The sequence below is a fragment of the Phycodurus eques genome, chromosome 1 (genome assembly GCF_024500275.1).
Source record: "Phycodurus eques isolate BA_2022a chromosome 1, UOR_Pequ_1.1, whole genome shotgun sequence".
NCBI classification, from domain to species: domain Eukaryota; kingdom Metazoa; phylum Chordata; class Actinopteri; order Syngnathiformes; family Syngnathidae; genus Phycodurus; species Phycodurus eques.
Window position 1 is genome coordinate 25,777,232 of NC_084525.1, and position 18,776 is coordinate 25,796,007.

Sequence of the window (18,776 nt, forward strand, 5' to 3'; positions counted from 1 at the left end):
GGCCAATCAGGCGGACCACAGTTTGGATCAGCTCACTCGGGGATTGGCCAGTTTGGACATCAGTCAAAGCACACACTGCCCCGAAGTGGAAGCGGCGTCAGGTGAAGTGACATCAGAGAAGAGCCAATCGAGGGCAAGGTCAAATGAAGTTACACCTGAGCAGACCCAATCACCAGAGAGCTCGCAGCCTCCAGTGAGTTCTCGGCTTCACGGGCTACAACTGTCTTCAGATTAATGTTGCCATGACAACAAGCAGCCAGCATGACATTGTCGGTAATTTGTCGCCCTAGGTCAGGGGTGGTCAAACATGGGCCACATTTGGTTTTTAAAACATGAAGATGGGCCAGGTCAATCGTAGATAAGGTTAAAAAAAAGAACGTTGAAAAAAGGCGTATGTGAAATCGAAAAGCCCTCCATCCTTTTTTTTTTTTTATCCCGCTTAACCTAATTAGGGTCACAGGCGAGCTGGAACCTATCCCAGCTAATTTTGGATGAGAGGCAATGTACACCATAGACTGGTCAACAGTCAATCTTAAGGGTTTCTTATATTTTGTTTCTCGATCATTCCAGTAATTTAGTGTTTATTACGGAGCAGATTGATTGGGACTATATAAAAAAAAAAAAAAAGGGGGGGAGGAGCATGGGAATGTGATTCTGTAAAGTCTTGGCTCGGGATTAGGATCATTCTCTGTGGGAGTGGGATTTTTTTCAAACATTTGGGATTGCATGGGATTTTTCTTCAAACATTTGGGATTGGGCGGGATTTTCTTAAACACTCTGGATTTGATGGGATTTTTTTAAATTTGGGATTAGGAGGGAGTGGGATCGATCTGTCTGGGAGTAGGAGTGAGCAGGGTTTCTTTTTTAAACACTTATTCGGGATTGGGAGGAATTGGGAGTCAAAATCCACTCCAGTGTCAACCTCTAGTATACAGGTAAATTTAGGTCAACTTTAAAACTTCTCAAACATTTTTACATTTATTTACAATATTTTTTTACATGACTGGGTGTTTTCAGGCCATGAAAAAAATTACTTCAAATTAACAGACAAACGGCTTTAACGGACAAACCCTCCCCCTATTAGTCTATTCAATCGAGGTGCTACTGTATTTAACTAAAAATAAATTATTTTTATTTTTGTAAAATAATTTTTAAAAAGTTTTACATTTGTAATTAATCAACCAGTTATGTAATTAACAATTGAAATAAGTTTATTTTAATGAAAATAAGCACATAGACATCTAATAGATTTAAAAATAAATGAAATCATAATATATGCAGTTTATTTAATTATTTATGATTTAATTATAATTAACTGATTATGTACCTAAAAATTGTCAATTTTACTCATTTTTAATTTCTTACTAAATTAATCAACCAATTTCTGATAAGAGTAATGACTAAAAATAAATACATACATACATGAACAGATACATTTTAATACAATTTTAGGGAAAAATATTAAATTAGTGCAACAAATATTACAGGACTTTTAATAATGTAAATACTTGGTGAGCTGGATTAAAGAACAGAGCGCCCCCAGGCTGGATTTGCCCACCTCTGCTCTAGGTGCATATACAGTGTCATGAAAATGAATTTGGCCCTTTCTCAAATTCTTTTTTTTTTTTTTTTTTTTTTCATTTTCCCCACTTTTTGGTTAAAACATACATGCAAATCAGTCGCCTCTCGGCGAAATTCGCCGTTTCGAACTCAAAATAGGCCATTTACGTGAATCGTATAGATCCGATGAGTTTTTCCTGGGCGGGGGGAGGGTCGCCAACACTGTCGCTGACATCATAGGCTGTTTTGTACTCCTTGAACACTGGTAGCGAGAGCCATTACACACATCCACCATCCACACACACATGTAATTTCTGAATATTACTCCGCGGTGGACTAATATGGCAGCACATTGGCCTGAGGTTCCGCCTGTGTGCTCGGGACCTGCTTGGATAAATCACAGGAGTTGACGAGACCAGAAAAAAACACTTACGCCGCTTCTGCTGTGAAGAAGCAACGGTACTTTTACTCCGTTACAATGATCTAAATGTCGCTCGCTACTTTTATTGATCAGTTATTGTTAATTTATCAACTATTTTGTGCGCGACACTACGACTTTGACTTCCGCATCAGACGCTGTTTGCGCCAATCTAATTTAAGTGTGACGTTTAAGTCGAATCAATCAAACGACACAGGAAAGTCACATGACCACACAAAGTTTTCTACTGGGTTTCCCAAGCATAGGTATTAACACTAGATAAACCAGCCCCGCTGATCGTTGTGCCTTCGTGGCGGCCATGTTGGGAAGGTTATCGTTACCATGAAGACAATGGCGCGCTACTCGGGTTTACATTTAGACGAACAAAAACAACAGCTTTCATGTATTGCAGTATTTGTCTGGCACTGTCTGCCCAAACGTGGATATTTCAGCTCACTTATAACTTTAAAAAACACTATGCAGTAATTTGCAGGTGGTGTTGTAGTTTTGACCCCTGCACACACACACACAGACACAGGCACAGCAACATCAGAATTTGCACATTCACATTTTATTTTGCAATTTTTTTTTCTTGATGTTCATGGTGTGGTTAAAACAAATCTGAAGTTACTCACTATTTACTCTGTACTTGAGTAATTACTTCACTGTGTACTTTTTACTCTTACTAAAGTAATTTTTTGATGGCCTACTTTTTACTTTTACTTGAGTCACATTATTGTGAAGTAACAGTACTCTTACTTGAGTACAATATTTGGCTACTCTACCCACCTCTGGAGCGGACATCCTCTATTGCTACTCTTATGTTTCAACAACATTTTTGCTCATCAGATCATCCATTGTCGTATTTGTTGCACTGTTTTTGTGTATTTTCGCATTGAGGTGCTGCGGGTCGTGGTCCTGGTTGTGGTCGCAGCGGAATCACGAAGCACATGTCGGCGACAAGAGTTAATCCACTAGCACATCTTGCATTAATTAGGAAAAATTCAAGATCAACGAATCCATGGTAAGTGGAGGAAGCAGGAAAACGACCTTCGCCAAGTCAAGAAGACGAAGCTGAGTTTCCGCGGAAACAAGGCAAGGTGGCCCGATTTGGAAGACCAACTCGAGCAATGGATTAATGATCAAAGAACAGCCGGGAGAAGCGTCTCTACAGTCACCTTTCGACTGAGGACAATAACTCGGAGCTTGCCATCATTCCAGGAGGCTTGACTAGGGAACTCCAACCGCCGTTGTTGTCCGACAACAGACAGTCAATTGACAGAGAATACTTTTGAGACATAAAAACATAAAAACACAGTCACTGAGAAATAAAAGGTTACCAGTAATGTGGTAATGCCGATACTTTTTTTTTTTTTTTGACAATTGTGCAAATGAGTCCTCTCGCAATTTAGAGCAGTTTGAAAATAACTTATAGAACAGTAGTCTGGTACCGTGACCATTGTGCAAATGGCGCAGAGACTTCTCAAGCACAGGAGTGGCCAGTATTGGTCAACAACAGATATGCAAGTAGTGCAGAGTGGCGAGACTACGACAGTGAGTGCACGAATAATGTATAATTGGCCCGACAGAGATGTGACAAAAGTCTCAAGACACAGTTGGCAGCATGTTACAGTGGAATTGTAAATTAACTGTTTAAGAAGTTAATGGAAAGACGGAAGAAGCTGTTGGAATGTCTGCTGGTTTTAGTTTGCATTGTTCGATAGCGCCTTCCTGAAGGAAGGAGCTGGAAGAGGTAGTGACCAGCATGTGGAGGGTCCAAGAGGATTTTGCATGGTTTTGTCTTAGTTCTGGCAGTGTGCAAATCCTCAAGGGTAGGTAGTGGGGTACTGACATTTTTTTCAGCGGTTTTGATTGTCCGTTGCAGTCAGAGTTTGTCCTTTTTTGTGCCAGCACCAAACCAGACTGTGCTGGATGAACACAGGACTGATTCAATGACTGCTGTGTAGAAATGCCTCAACAGCTTCTATGGCAGGCCGTGCTTCCTCAGAAGCCGCAGGAAGTACATCTCTGCTGGGCCTTTTTGAGGATGGAGCTGATGTTGGTCTCCCACTTCAGGTCCTAAGAGAGTGTAGTTCCCTGGAACTTGAAGGTCTCGGCGGTTGACACAGGGCAGTTGAATGGCGTGAGGGGCAGCTGTGGTGAAGGATCCCTCCTGAAGTCCACGATCATCTCTACAGTCTTGAGCATGTTATTCATTCAGAAAAAAAAAAACTATTCAAAACTACCTTGCCCTGTGTGAAATTGTATTTGGCTCCTTTATTAAATATATGAATCAACTGTGGCTCATCACATCTTTTGGAAAGCTGAGTTAATTTTGACTGACCACACACAAGCCTGATTACCTCCAGGCCTGTTCAATCAAGAAATCACTTAACCTGTTGGTCAAAATTAAATTGGTCAAAAGATCTCAAAAAGCTGCAACAAAATGCCACGGTCCAAAGAAATTCAATGTATGTTAATTCTATGAGTCGTAGGACTCCTGGGAACCACGGTAAGAGACCATTCACAAATGGAAAAAACATGGAACATTGGTGAACCTTCCAAGCAGTCGCCAGTCTACAAACATTACCCCAAGAGTAAAGCAACAACTCATCCAGGAAGGTCACAAAGGAACCCAGGAAAACATCAAAAGAACTGCAGGCCTCCCTTTCCTCAGTTAAGGTCAGTGTTCAGTGACTCAACAATAAGGCAGAGACTGGGCGAAAATGTTATGCATGGCAGAGTTCCAAAATGAAAACCACTGCTGACCAAAAAGAACAAACGGTTGTCTCATTTTAGGAAAGAAAAAAAATCATCTGAATTATTATAAGAATTTTGGGAGAATATTCTAGTTAAAAATTGAAGGTGTTTTGTTACATCTGGCGTAACTGTAACACCGCATTTCAGAAAAAGATGATCATACTAACAGTCAAATGTGGTGTTTGTTTGATGGTCTGGGGGTGCTTTGCTCCTTCAGGACCTGGACAATTTGCTGTGATTGATGGAACTATGAATTCTGCTCTTTACCAGAAAATCTTGTAGGACAATTTTCAGCCATCAGTTCATGACCTCAGGATAAAGCGCACATGGGTTCTGCAGCAGGACAATTACCCAAAACACACCAGCAAGTCAACTTCTGAATTGTTTTAAAAAGACAATTGTGGCCTAATCAAAGGAATCCAATTGAAATGCTGTGGCATGACATTAAAAAGGCCGTTCATGCTCCAAAACCCTCCAGTGTTGCTGAATTCAAACAATTATGCAAGCAAAAGTGCGCCAAAATATCTCCACAGAGATGTGAAAGACTCACTGCCAGTTATAGAGAGTGCTTGATTTCAGTTGTTACTGCTAAGGGTGGCCCATCTGCTTTAGGTTTAGGGGCAATTACTTTTTCACTCAGGGCCAGGTAGCTTTGAATAGTTTTGTTTGTTTCATAAATACGCTGTAAATAAAAATTGCATTAATGCTTACTTGGGTTAGTGTTGTCTGAATTAACATTTGTTTAATTAGCTTAAACATTAACATGGGAAAACTGCAACAACAAAAAACAAAAAAGACTTAGAGAAGGGGACAAATGTATTTTCACCTCAACTTGATGGAGTTGATGTGGCCCTTCCTTTCTTACTGCCGAAGTTGTATCTCGTTATCACGCTCAGGTTGTCATTGTCGCTGCACAAGCAGTCGTTGATCTCGGAGATGAGCCGGAGCCGGCAGGAGCGTGTGGTTGGTCCAAGCCTGAAGAAACACTGGAACTGACATGTGGAGTTCAGATGGTGAGTCATGACTTTATTACTGCTCTGGAATTTCCTAAAGAGATTACCTTCTTATGTGTGTGTGTGCGTGTGTGTGTGCGTGTGTGTGTGTGTGTGTGTGTATGCGTGTGTATGCGGGGCGGGTCCTCAGGCCCCCATGTACGTGGTGGACCCTCTTTCCTGGTGTCCTCACCTGGAAGCCGTCAAGCCCCTACCCCCATCCGGTATCGATGTCTTCCTGCCCTGTCACGACTGTGGCTCGGAGGTGGAGAACTGGATCTGCCTCACCTGCTACAAGGTGACATCTACCTAGATGGATAGCTGAGTAGATGGATAGATAGATAGATAGATGGACAGATGAACAGACAGATAGAGAGACTAAATAAATATTTAATGGCATCGGAACAATCACTCAGTTATGATTTTGGACCGTTCTGAAGTTAACTCCTGACTTAATTAGATGTGATGGATGCATGGACAGACGAATAGATGGATAATAAAAATAGATAACAAAATGTAAAAAAAATATTGTATCAAATTGAACTATTTTGCAACTTTAAAAATAAATTGGTTGATTAATTGTTATTTCAATAATTATAAATAATAAAATGTATAAATGGTGGCACGGTGGATGGCTGCATAGGACGTCTGCCTTAAGGTTATGAAGACCCGGGTTCAAATTCGACCAGCCTGTGTTGAGTTTGCATGTTCTCCACATGCCTGCGTGTTTTTTCTCCGGGTACTCCGGTTTCCTCCCATACCCCAAAAACATGCATGGTAGGTTCATTGAAGACTCTAAATTGCCCGTAGGTGTGAATGTGATACGAATTGTTGTTTGTTTATATATATAGCCTGCCTCTCGCCAGAGTAAGCTGGAATAGGCTCCAGCACACCCGCAACCCTAGTGAGGATAAGCGGTTCAGAAAATGGATGGATGAAAACATATAAATGAGAACATTTTTATTTTTAAAATAAACTAATTTGGTCCCCGGAATCAGGTGGCGTGTGGCCGCTATGTCAACGAGCACATGTTGACACATGGCGCGACGTCCCATCATCCCATGGTGCTGAGCTTCTGCGATCTCTCTGTGTGGTGCTACGCGTGTGAGGCCTACGTACACAACCAGGTGACGTCCCACCACCGCCGACTCTACTGATTGATTAACCGTTTAGTTTGAACATGCATAAAAACTAAGAAATTAATAGTCGACATCATCTCCCTATACCCACATACCGTGTGCAGCATATTTTTATACGTTCTTTTTACTGGTTTATGTTTTGCTATTGCTTTAATTGCAAAAAATATTGTTATTAGCCTTGTCCATAAGTAAGGCTGTTTGAGTTACAAGATACAATAACTGTGACCTCATTGGTGCGTGCAGGCCGTGTTTGAGGCAAAGAACGCAGCCCACAGCGCCAAGTTTGGAGAGGAAATCCCACCCTGGAGTTAGGAGGAGGACAAGGATGACAAGATGATCATGAAGAGCGCTCAGACTTTTTATACATTTACATCATTGCTACAGTGACCCCTCGTTGATTGCGGTGGATACGTTCCAGACCCACCCGCGATAGGTGGAAAAAAGCAATATGGAGCGACCCTATAATTCTTTTGTGGTTTTACTCCTCCCAAATACTTTAAACACCCTTAAAATTGTTTAAACATACTTTTTAAATACTTAAAAAGTGTGTACCTGTTCTCACTCACAAAGAAATGCAAGATAACATCATTTTGAGGAAACGAAGAGAAGACTCGCTCTCCAAGAGGCTTAGTTGTTAGTTGCTTCAAGCTGTTAATTTGTCACTCCCAGTTAAAGTTGACTGTACAAAGAGAATTACACATTGTATGTTTAAACAGCAAAATGTTCAACCAAAACCATATAATTTCTTCTAATGAACATTCACTATCTTAATGCTAATATATAATCCAAAATACCATAGACGGGTTAATGTAAATTAAAATAGATGATGTGGTGTTTCTAAACCTTCAAACAATTGCTGCTTAAACACACACGGAGCAGCAACACATAAGCAGAGCATACAGCATGAATCATTGGCATGTATTCTCTTTGCGCTGAGGGAACAACGACTCCTAATGGAGCTTAGTAGGGGACGTTCTCTGCCTCTTGCTCTAAATTATGCTGCAGCTCTTCCAGTAGTCTTCGGTGACTTGCTTGTATACTGTAAATACCATTTTAAAAAATAATCCACGATATGATGGGGGGGCGCAAAAGATGAACCGCTACACAGCGGGGGCTCACTCTATATATGCCTTTTACCCAGTGGGAACTGTCGACTTTAATAAGATATTGAGGTTGCCATGGGGCGGCACGGTGGACGACTGGTTAGAGCGTCAGCCTCACAGTTCTGAGGACCCGGGTTCAATCCCTGGCCCCGCCTGTGTGGAGTTTGCATGTTCTCCCCGTGCCTGCGTGGGTTTTCTCCGGGTACTCCGGTTTCCTCCCACATCCCCATAACATGCATTAATTGGATACTCTAAATTGCCTGTAGGCATGACTGTGAGTGCGAATGGTTGTTTGTTTGTATGTGCCCTGCGATTGGCTGGCAACCAGTTCAGGGTGTACCCCGCCTCCTGCCCAATGACAGCTGGGATAGGCTCCAGCACGCCCGCGACCCTAGTGAGGAGAAGCGGCTCAGAAAATGGATGGATGGATGGAGGTTGCCATGGCAATATGCGGAGGCCTGTTTGTTGTGCAATAATGTTTCTGTACAAACATTTTTAAAAAGTCCTGTTTTTAAAGTCAAATGTCCTTTTTCCAGACAAAGTGTGTTTGGCAATCAAAGAAAGTGGTCGTGATTCCGCGTAGAGCATTCAGGTTATTCTCATTAGGATCACAAATGGACAAAAATTAACTTGTCGCCAGTAGAAGAGAAAAGGAAGACAATGTATTTATTTATGTATTCCTTTATTTCATTAAATAATTGGAGAATTGATTTCGTGTAACGATTATAGTAAAAAAAAAAAAAATTATTATTTTATATGTGCCCTGCGATTGGCTGGCGACCAGTTCAGGGTGTAGCCCGCCAACCGCCCGAAGATAGCTGAGATAGGATGGATGGGCTGATTAATGATCATTGATACAATTACAACGAGTTATGATTTCATACTACATTAAACTTACATCTGTCCATTTTCTGTACCGCTTATACCTCACGAGGGCCGTGGGTGTGCTGGCGCCCATCCCATCTGAATCTGGGTGAGAGGCGGGGTACATCATAAACTGGTCACCAGCCAATCGCAGGGCACATATAAATAAACAGCCATTCGCACTCACTTTCACACCTACGGACAATTTTGAGTCCTCTATCAATCGACCATGCATGTTTTTGGATGTGGGAAGAAACCGGAGTAACCCGGATAAAACCCACGCAGGCACGGTGAGAACATGCAAAGTCAACACAGGCGTAGCCGGGATTTGAACCCCAGTCCTCAGAACTGTGAGGCAGATGTGCTAACCAATCGCCCACCCTGCCGTCAAACCTAAAGTTGAATTATTTTCTCTCATCAATGAGCTGGCCCATGTGTGTAAAAATCCGTTTGCGAAGTACTCGTTTAAACAAATGTGCCATTTAATCAAGATTGTTAATGTATTATTTTGAATAAAGAACGCAACGAAGGTGAATTAATTTCCTATTAAAATATTAAATGAATCGCACGGCATCGATGGAGCTCCTTGTTCTGCCAGCGGGCGTCGCTGTTTTGGAACTTCATCTTCGTGGGTGCACGGGCTGGCGGGTACGCGCGCTCTTGGACACGGCGGGCAAGCGCCTACGTCGTCACTCGGTCCGCGTGCGTGCGTGCTTGCGTGCGAAGGTGCTGCAGGTTGGTTTTCGTTGCTTCCTCTTTTCCTGGCAAAAATGATTGACGGTGGCGAAAGTGGGGATAACGTGACTCGAGACTGGCGATGCTGATTTCGGCGCATAAATGTCACGCGCGTGGAAAATCTGGCAAGAGCATTCCTACGCGAAGCGCGTTGAAGAGATGTCATCTTTATTTTTGTCATGAGGGCCGGCAAGGTGCGCTGGTGGTTTGCACGTCTGCCTCACAATCGTGAGCTTCGAGGTTCGAATCTGAGCTCAACGCGAGAGCTGTGGAGTTTACGTGTTATGCCCGCGCTTCCGTGGGGTTTCTTCCCCACGTCCCCAAAAAAAAAACAACGTTAACACGTTAGCTTCATTGGAACTTGTCAATGGTGTCGATGCGAGTGTGGATGCTTGCCTGTCTGTATGTGCCCTGACATTGCCTGGGGTCAACCATTGGGTGGTGACCAGTCCATTTAATGCCTATATGTGCCCTGAGTGTGACACAGGCTGGCGACCAGTCGATTGTTGGGTGGCATCCCCCGCTATGCGGAGGGCTTTGCGGGTGAGGCGGGTGCTGTAAATGTCCTGCAGGGAGGGAAGAGAGGTTCCGATGATCTTCTCAGCTGCCCTCACTATGCGGCGGAGTGTCTTGCGGCAGGATGCGCTGCAGGCTCCGTACCACACAGTGATGCAGTTGGTCAAGATGCTCTCTCTGGTCCCTCTGTAGAACGAGCACATGATGGGGGTCGGGGCTCCGGCTCTTCTCAGCTTGCACAGGAAGTAGAGACGCTGGTGAGCTTTCTTGGCCAGTGATGAGGTGTTGCTGGTCCAGGAAAGGTCCTCGGCGATGTGCACTCCCAGGAACTTGGTGCTGCGCGCCCTCTCCACTGCAGCACCGTTGATGTTCAGGGGAGCGTGCTGGGAGTGCGCTCCCCTGAAGTCCACAACAATCTTTGTTTTTTTCCACGTTCAGGGAGAGATTGGTGTCCATGCACCACCCAGCCAGGCGGCTCACCTCACTCCTGTAGTCGGTCTCGTCCCCGTTGCTGATCAGACCCACCACAGTTGTGTCGTCTGCAAACTTGATAAAGCGGTCGGAGCTGTATGTCGGTGTGCAGTCATAGGTCAGCAGGGTTAAGAGGAGGGGGCTCAACACACAACCTTGAGGCCCCCCATGTTCAGAGTGATGGTGTTGGATGTGTTGCTGCCAAACCGTACTGCCTGTCAAAAAGTCCAGCAGCAACTTGCACATCGAAGTGTTGAGCCCCAGCTGGTCCAGTTTGTAGATCAGTTGTAACTGGTTGGGCCATCCTCACCAGCAACAATTGAAATCAAAAGTTTTCTATGTCTGGCAATGAGTCTTTCACATTTGTGGAGATATTTTGGCCCACTCTTCCTTGCAGAATTGTTTGAAGTCAGCACCACTGGAGAGTTTTCGAGCATGACCGGGCTGTTTAAGGCCATGCCACTGCATTTCAATTGGATTCCAACAGATTTTGAGCCAGCCACTCCAAAACCATTGGGCTCTTTTTCAGCTATTCAGAAGTTGACTTGTTGGTGTGCTTTAGATCGTTCTTCTGCTGCAAAACCCAAGTGCGCTTCATCTTGAGGTCACAAACTGATAGCCGAACATTCTCCTTCAGGATACTCTGGTAATGAGCAGAATGCATGGTTCCTTTAATCACAGTCTTCCAGGTCCTTAGGAGCAAAGCAGTCTCAGACCTTCACACTACCACCTCGTTTGACTGTTGGTATGATGTTCTTTTTCTGAAATGTTGTGTTACATTTACGTTAGGTGTGACAAAACATACGCCTCTTGAGTCTTGGGAATCTTTTTCTTTTTTTGCAAAAGTAAGATGAGCATTTAGTAAGACAAGCCACTGACCTAAACTGAGGCAAGGGGGGCATGCAGTTCGTTAGAAGTTGTCCTGAGTTCCTCTGTGGCCTTCTGTGTGGTCAGTGAAAATGAACCAAACAATGTGATTAACCACAGTTAATTCATGATTTAACATTCCTTTTTCACACGGGGCCAGATAGTTCTGAATGTTTTTTTTTTTGTTAATAATTAAAATCCCCCTTTTAAAAACATTTTACGTTTACTCAGGTTATCTTTGTCTGATATTGCCATTTGTTTGATGATCTTAAACATTAAAGTGGATAAACGATGCAAACGTCTTTGAGAAGGGGGCCAATACATTTTCACGTGTTCTGTGATTTCTTTTTTACTACCTTCTCCAGTGCCTGCAGTCATGGCAGCAGCGGCGGCGCCTGGCCTGAGCGACCTGTCCCGTCTGTACCAGACCGAGTTTGTTCGTAGCGCCCGCGCAGTGGGCGTACTGTGGGCCGTGTGCACGTTGTGCTTCGCCGTCATCCAGGTAGTCATCCTGGTGCAGCCGTCGTGGATCGGAACCGCTGACATCCACCACCCGGGGACGGGGCCGGCGCCACCCAGCGGCACCCTGGGATTATTTGAGGTGATTACAAACATTTTTGATTTGGGAAAGAATGCGCTGCGTTCCCAATACATTCAGAAATCTAAGTTATGAAGATTTTGAAATCATGTTAAAGGTCCCATATTTTACCAGACCAACATTTCTAGTATTTGGGAGTCATATTGTCTCTATGGTGCCTCAGTTAAATGTGAAATATGAATTAATATCGTCCACGCATTACTGAGTTCGAGACATTTTTCTGCTGAGAGCCCTGCAATCGAGCTTATCTACGTCACTAGCGAAAATCTCCGCCTACCTCTCTGCTCCCGAGGCAGCGCTGTCAACATAACAAGCACGTGTGATCTCACAAGGGGGTCTTCTACACGGGGGCAACCAATCAGAGGAAAGTTGGCGGTCTTAGCCAAATATGGACAAAGCGGATACAAAACTGGGTCAAACAGAAGTAGCATTGAGCAAATGAGCCATGAGCGGGGAGAGGCTACAAGGACGTCTTTACGTGAAACGGGTCTTTGATGCAAAAAAGATTGAAGACTGCTGACCGAGAGAACTGTGCCAAATCAGCTGATTGTGCGGTCCCACGCTGTAAGAGCCATATTCTGCCGTGTGCGTAACTCATAAAAGACTTTCTGGCTGCGCACATTCTCCCGCCAACTCAAATCTGTCATTGACGCACCCTTGTGCCAGCTATGCACCCTGGGTGGACCAACCCTGAAATGTGGGTGTTCTCTGTCAAATGTAGCCATGCACGCATTCTCCTGTGGACTGAAGCACTTTGCCTCCTCCGCACGCCGGAGGCTGTTTTCAGTCTAGCGCCCCATGAAGGTGATGCATCATACTGCACATTTGGATTCATTTTACTCCTCCGATGGCCCAGTGACGGCCCTCGTGCTAACAGTGCGGGACACATCTGGCTAATCCATCCACATGTCATATCAAATTGATTGCGGAAAAATATCAGCACCAAGTGACTCTCGTACCTGTGAGGAGCTTTTCAGCTTCAAACATGCTGTTGCGGCTTTGTTTGTCTGAAAGCGCCGCTCACAACAACTAGTCATCGTGATGGTGCAATGGTGAGTTACAGTTGAATCATTTGTTTTTATTTGACCTATGTCGGTTATAATATACGTTTACGTGACTGGCCCATGGTCTGTGATGCAATGCCGGTTGCAGGGCACCGCTGATAAACAACGGCTGGCTCACCCATTTTTCTACGACGGCCCTCTAAGTAGGGCTGGGTGAGCTGGCAAAATAAAAAAAGATCATGATTAATTTTTGCATTATCATCTTATCTCGATTATTGTCACGATTTTCTTATATAGTGCCGTGAAATGAATTGCCCCACTTCTCAAATTCTTATATTTTTGCAGTTTCCCCACTTTAATGTTTAAGATCATCAAACAAATGCAAATATCAGACAAATATAACCCAAGTTAACTTAAAATGCTGTTTTTAAATGGTTATTTCGTTTATTAAGGAAAAAAACGACTCAAAGTTACTTGGCCCTGTGTGAAAAAGTAATAACTGGTTGGGCCATTTTCTATAACTGGCAAAGACTTTTATCTCTGTAGAGATATTTTGGCCCACTCTTCTTTGCAGAATTGTTTCAATTTAGCAAAAATGGAGAGCTTTCAAGCATGAAGGGCCTTTTTCAGGCCATGCCACTGCATTCCATCCATCCATCCATCCATCCATCCATTCTCTTCACCGCTTCTCCTCACGCGGGTCGCGGGCTGCTGGAGCCTATCCCAGCTATATCCTGAACCGGTCACCAGCCAATCACAGGGCACATAGAAAGAAACAATCATTCACGCTCACATTCATACCTACGGGCAATTTAGAGTTTCCAATTAAGCTACCGTGCGTGTTTTTGGGATGTGGGAGGAAACTGGAGTGCCCAGAGAAAACCCAGGCAGGCACGGGGAGAACATGCAAACTCCACACAGTCGGGGCCCGGGATTTGAATCCCGGTCCCCAGAACTGTGAGGCAGATGTGCGAACCAGTCGTCCACCATTTCCATCAGATTCAATTCACTCCGAAACCTTCATTTGTCCTTTTTGACTTGCTCGTGTTTTTTGGATTGTTATCCTGCTCTTCAGGAAAAGTTGTGATTAGTCACAATTCATTCATGTTTTAACAAGGGGGATAATTACTTTTTCACCCAGGGCCAGGTAACTGGATAGTTTTTTTTTCCCTTAATAAATGAAGTCACCATTTAACAACAGCATTTTGAGTTCACTTGGGTTATATTTGTCTGCTCTTTATTTGTTTGATCATTCTAAACATTAAAGTGGGGAAACTATGCAAAAATATTAGAATTGGAGAAGGGGGACAATACTTTTTCACTGAACTGGATTGCGTTTACACTTTTTGAAATAGCCACTTTCAACGCATCTGTACTGAAAACTAAAGAAGCTAGACAGTACTTCAACATTTTATTAACGCCTTTTGTTAGCAACACTCCTCACTGTCAATATTTACAATAGTTAAGCCCAAGATGATATACGCATACGCAGCAAATAAGGCAAGTAAAATAAATATAGAAAAATGTAAGAACAATTTTCAAACAGCAGTGCACTAGTTTGAAGTTCTGAGCATTTTTGAAGGTACAAGACACAAAATAACAAACTGCCCCCTTGGGGATAATGACCACACCTTAGATCGTATACATTATCACTCTCCAGTTATGATGCTACAGACCCTGTTAGCAGTATTGCTACTCTAAAATGTGCATCATTTAATAACAATAGAGATTAGCAAGTTTTGCCATTTTACTAACCACCAGAATAATGATGACACGATTGATTGTTGCTTTTGGTCTGGCGACCTCAGCGCTGGCAGTGGCTAACTGCTAATGCTACGTGTGCTGTGCTGTGCTGTGCTGTGCTGTGCTGTGAGCGACAGGCTGTACTGAAACCGCTCGCATTTCTATCACTTGTGTGTTTATGTTGATGTGTTCTGTGTTTCACTGCGTTATTTGCCTTACCGCTGTACAACTATACTGATGATGTACAAAGGCTTCTTTACTGTGCTATATATTTTCCTTAATCCTTGCTATGTATTTTAACAGTTGATGGAGTGCTTGTTCATTCTCTGCTCTTATTTTTTTCTGTGCATGTTTGGAGTGCCAAATTGTCTAATTGAACTTTGGACTTAATTAACTACAACTAATTAGCATAATTATTTGAGGTGCAACGATTGATTGATTCATCCACTCATCGATTATCAAATTAATCTATTTTGATATTCGATTCATCGTATAGTGACATTAACATGAAATTGGCCAAGTCCTTAGAATTTCTGCCTCTCAACAGTAAACATTGTCAGATTTGTGTCGTCCTCCATGAAAGCAGACTGATTATCTAAAAACAGTCATCAACATTTTTCCCTATTTTCTGACATGGTACAGACCATTTGAGTAACTGAGTCATCATCAATTTATGTTTATGTCGATTCGAAATATTGTTCTCTTTTTGAATAAAGGGATCGATACGATTAATCGAAAAAAAAAAACCACATTATTCCATTATAAAAATAAACGTAATGTTTTTTTTTTCTTTAGAAGAAAAAAATGAAGAGGAAAGTTTGAAAACTCTGATTCAACAAAATGGTCACACCTAAAACCTTGACCCCTCTGGACTTAGTAACAAGAAGCTGGCCAGAAATTGATGCATTTTAAAATAATTGAAGTCTCGTGCAAATCATCCATCCATTTTCAACACTGCTCATCCTGGTTAGGGTCACGGGGCGCTGGAGCCTATCCCAGCTGACTTCGGGCGAAAGGCGGACTACACCCTGAACTGGTCGCCAGTCCGTCGCAGGGCACATATAGACACGGACAACCATTCGCACTCACATTCACACCGTCACTGAGTGGGAACTGAACCCACGGTGCCCGCACCAAAGTCAGGCGAGTGTACCGTTACACCATCAGTGACCTGTTGTGTAAATCAATTCATCTTTAAGATTTTACACACATAACGACGTCAAGTTCATCCAGTGGGGTCGGTCGGGTTAAGAAAAAAATGAGAACCAGGCAACAACCTCTGGTGCTCCTTTTTGAGAACCGGACCAAGATTTTTATGTGCATCCCAGCCTATGTGTACCCTGACATTTATTGGCCACCAGTCCATTGTTTGTCTTTGTGCCTTGCTATTTGCAAGCCACCTGTCAATTTCTTCATCCCCGCCTCTCACTCAAAGTCAGCTGGGAGAGGCCCCAGCTCACCCCCGTCCCAATTAAGGACAAGCGCTATCGAAAAATGGATGGACGGATGTCCTTAATTTTTCGAGCACACTGTCCACGTCCACAACCGCGTCCTCTTCTATGCGTCCTCCCACGTCACATCAGGTGTGTCTGGAGTCAGACCGACCCATTCCAGATTGCCGCGGCCGTCTGTCCAGCCTGTCCCCTCTGCCGTCCTTCCAGTCGGTGGCGGTCTTGGTGGGCGTGTCCCTGTGGGCGGTGTGGACCAGCGTAGTCTGTCTCTGCCTGTTCCGATTCTGCAGCGCCGCCACCGTCTACAAGATCTGCGCCTGGCTGCAGCTCACAGCAGGTGGACGGGGCGGGGCTTCCTCGTTGGCTCTGGCGTCGAGTCATGTGACTTACTCCCATATCTGCTATCTTTCAGGGTTCTGCTTAGCATTGGCGTGCCTGCTGTTCCCCGACTCATGGGAGAGTCCGGAGATGAGAGTCCTGTGCGGCGACTCGGTAAGTGACTCACAACTCGGCCCAACGCGATGGAGACGTGGCAACGGTTGACAGCGGCACGCGTTTATGTGTGTCACACCCAGGTGGGCAGCTTCTCATCTGGGAACTGCTCGGTCCACTGGGCCTTTATCCTGGCCATCCTGGGCGTTTTGGATGCCGCCATCTTGGCCACGCTTGCGTTTGTGCTGGCTAACAGACAAGATGCCCTCCTACCGCCACTCGGCAAGGAAGGTGGGTGAGGAAGGAACATGGCGACAGGCAGGAAGAGACAACCTGACTTTGTGTGTGTGTGTGTGTGTGTGTGTTTGCGTGCGCGTGTGCAGTGACTACAGGATTGCTGATGTCAGCGTAGACACCATGTGACTCGTCTTCCTCCTCAACGCAAAACAATGATATCATCATCACTGTGACATCATCCTGATATCATGAAGACAAATCTATGTAGTATAGAAGATGGAGCTGTTGTTTATTTTTATTTTTATTTTTTTATCAGCTTCTTGTGTTGAACAACCACGTCACGTGTTTAGCTGTTAGCATAGTTAGCTCATTTCCTTTCCCAACCTTAATGGAAGGCGAGCTCCTTCACTTAACGTCGTTAGCCTCAGTCAAGTGCGGTACACACATATGGCTCATCGGGACAAATTTGAGCATTCCCCACCTCCCCTTGGTCAGCCCATACGATCAAAATAAGCAAATGCCCGATTGTGGGATGCCCTAAAAGGTAATCATGAGCCATTATCTTGTGGTGTGGTGTGTGATAGGAATCAATTTTGTGTCCATTAAGTCATTCACAACAAAAATGACAACCACTGCAATGAAGTTACCAGATAAACTAACCGTTAGCTTAGCTTTTCCTATTTCCAACAAATCAAGTTTTTTCATCCGTACCAAGTGTGCATTCCATTGAGTGGCAGAAGTCCCATTCACTTCCATATAATATTGGCTTAGAAAAACTTGTTATCGCCGTATGCAAGTTTGGGCCAGCTGATGCCAAGCAAAGCTAAGCAGCAAAGCTTCTGTACAACAGTGGCACCCTGGAATTGCCTTTAATATGAATTGATATGGACAAATGTCTCCCAAATCCATCCACTGGTCTGACTGAGGGGATATATTTGCTTGACAACTTTTAAATTCCGCATGCACAAAAGACTTCATGAACGTTTACAAGTCTCTTGACGCATAGAAGTGTTAAACAGTCAATTGTTAATTGGAAAATGTTCAGACGGCTAAACGTCTCCATACGTAACGTGTATTTGTAATTTGTATTGCATTAGAAATTTACATTTGAATTAGAAAATGACTTATGAAGCCCTAACTAGTTTGATTAAACATTTGCGTGTCTTATTGTTCCATAACTCTTGGACAGTACAGTACACCTGCGTGTCCTTGAAAATGTGCTCTAGACTGTTTTGACTACTCCCCAGATTCCTCTTCCTTTCTCCTCCTCCCCATGCACTCATTCCCATAAAGATAAGTTTGAGCTGTTGTGTGAGAATGTGATGTGAATTCCTCTCTCTCCTATATAACTTAATTGAAATTTTTTTTCTCTTCAGTGAGGGGTGACAATTTGTACATTTTAGTCTCTGCAACGATTTCTTTTTTTGTTTTTTAATAAAATCCACAAAGACAAGATTGCTTTCTTAAATATTACTTTTGAAACTATTAATGTAGGCAATTATAAGAAAAAAGAAAAATGACGAGGCACATCCATGATTTGAAATTTTGGCAATGCCGACCTGCGTGGCCGCACATAACGCACATCACAAACCGTCACCACGTGTTGGGGATTGGTGCCTGACCCCTGGCAGTAGCAAAGGTTGACTGTATTAGTATTTGTGCACGTGGTTAGTTGAGTGAAGTTGACACACGGTTAAAGTTTTGAACTTTATTATTACTTTTGATTACTTTGTGCCATGTAGGCATGCAAACTTGTGGTCACATGACAAGCTGGGATTAGCTGGAGTGCACAAACACAACACAGAGCTCCGAAAGACGTTCTCGTGGCACCACTTTGAACCTGAGCCCCCCCCCCCCCAAGAAAACAACACAAATAACATGACAAC

At 43.6% G+C, this 18,776-nt stretch overlaps 2 protein-coding genes across 9 annotated transcripts in view; both read left to right on the plus strand.

Annotated features, from left to right (window-relative positions):
• hdac6 (histone deacetylase 6) overlaps positions 1-9,101 on the plus strand; it is a 48,362-nt gene extending 39,261 nt beyond the window's left edge. The window contains exons 25-29 of one of the 7 annotated variants that reach the window (XM_061684999.1): positions 11-193; positions 5,635-5,751; positions 5,882-6,028; positions 6,729-6,857; positions 7,113-9,097. In XM_061684999.1, coding sequence (XP_061540983.1) covers positions 11-193; positions 5,635-5,751; positions 5,882-6,028; positions 6,729-6,857; positions 7,113-7,181 — 645 coding nt within the window. In that variant the 3' untranslated portion in view covers positions 7,182-9,097. Of the gene's footprint in view, positions 1-10; positions 194-2,878; positions 5,752-5,881; positions 6,029-6,728; positions 6,858-7,112 lie in introns of those variants that run through there. The other 6 variants (XM_061685017.1, XM_061685010.1, XM_061685027.1 and 3 more) reach the window with 6 other exon arrangements.
• Positions 9,102-9,232: 131 nt separating this feature from the next.
• On the plus strand, positions 9,233-18,755 carry lhfpl4b (LHFPL tetraspan subfamily member 4b). Of its 2 annotated transcripts, none has more exons than XM_061685076.1 (6): positions 9,233-9,571; positions 11,791-12,026; positions 16,354-16,558; positions 16,634-16,713; positions 16,797-16,944; positions 17,037-18,755. In XM_061685076.1, exons 2-6 carry the CDS (start codon positions 11,802-11,804, stop codon positions 17,063-17,065), a joined length of 687 nt encoding a protein of 228 aa, XP_061541060.1. In that variant the 5' UTR covers positions 9,233-9,571; positions 11,791-11,801; the 3' UTR covers positions 17,066-18,755. The 2 variants fall into 2 exon arrangements, with proteins under 2 accessions (XP_061541060.1, XP_061541070.1); XM_061685086.1 differs by having other exon boundaries at positions 16,432-16,558.
• The last annotated feature ends 21 nt before the right edge of the window (positions 18,756-18,776 follow it).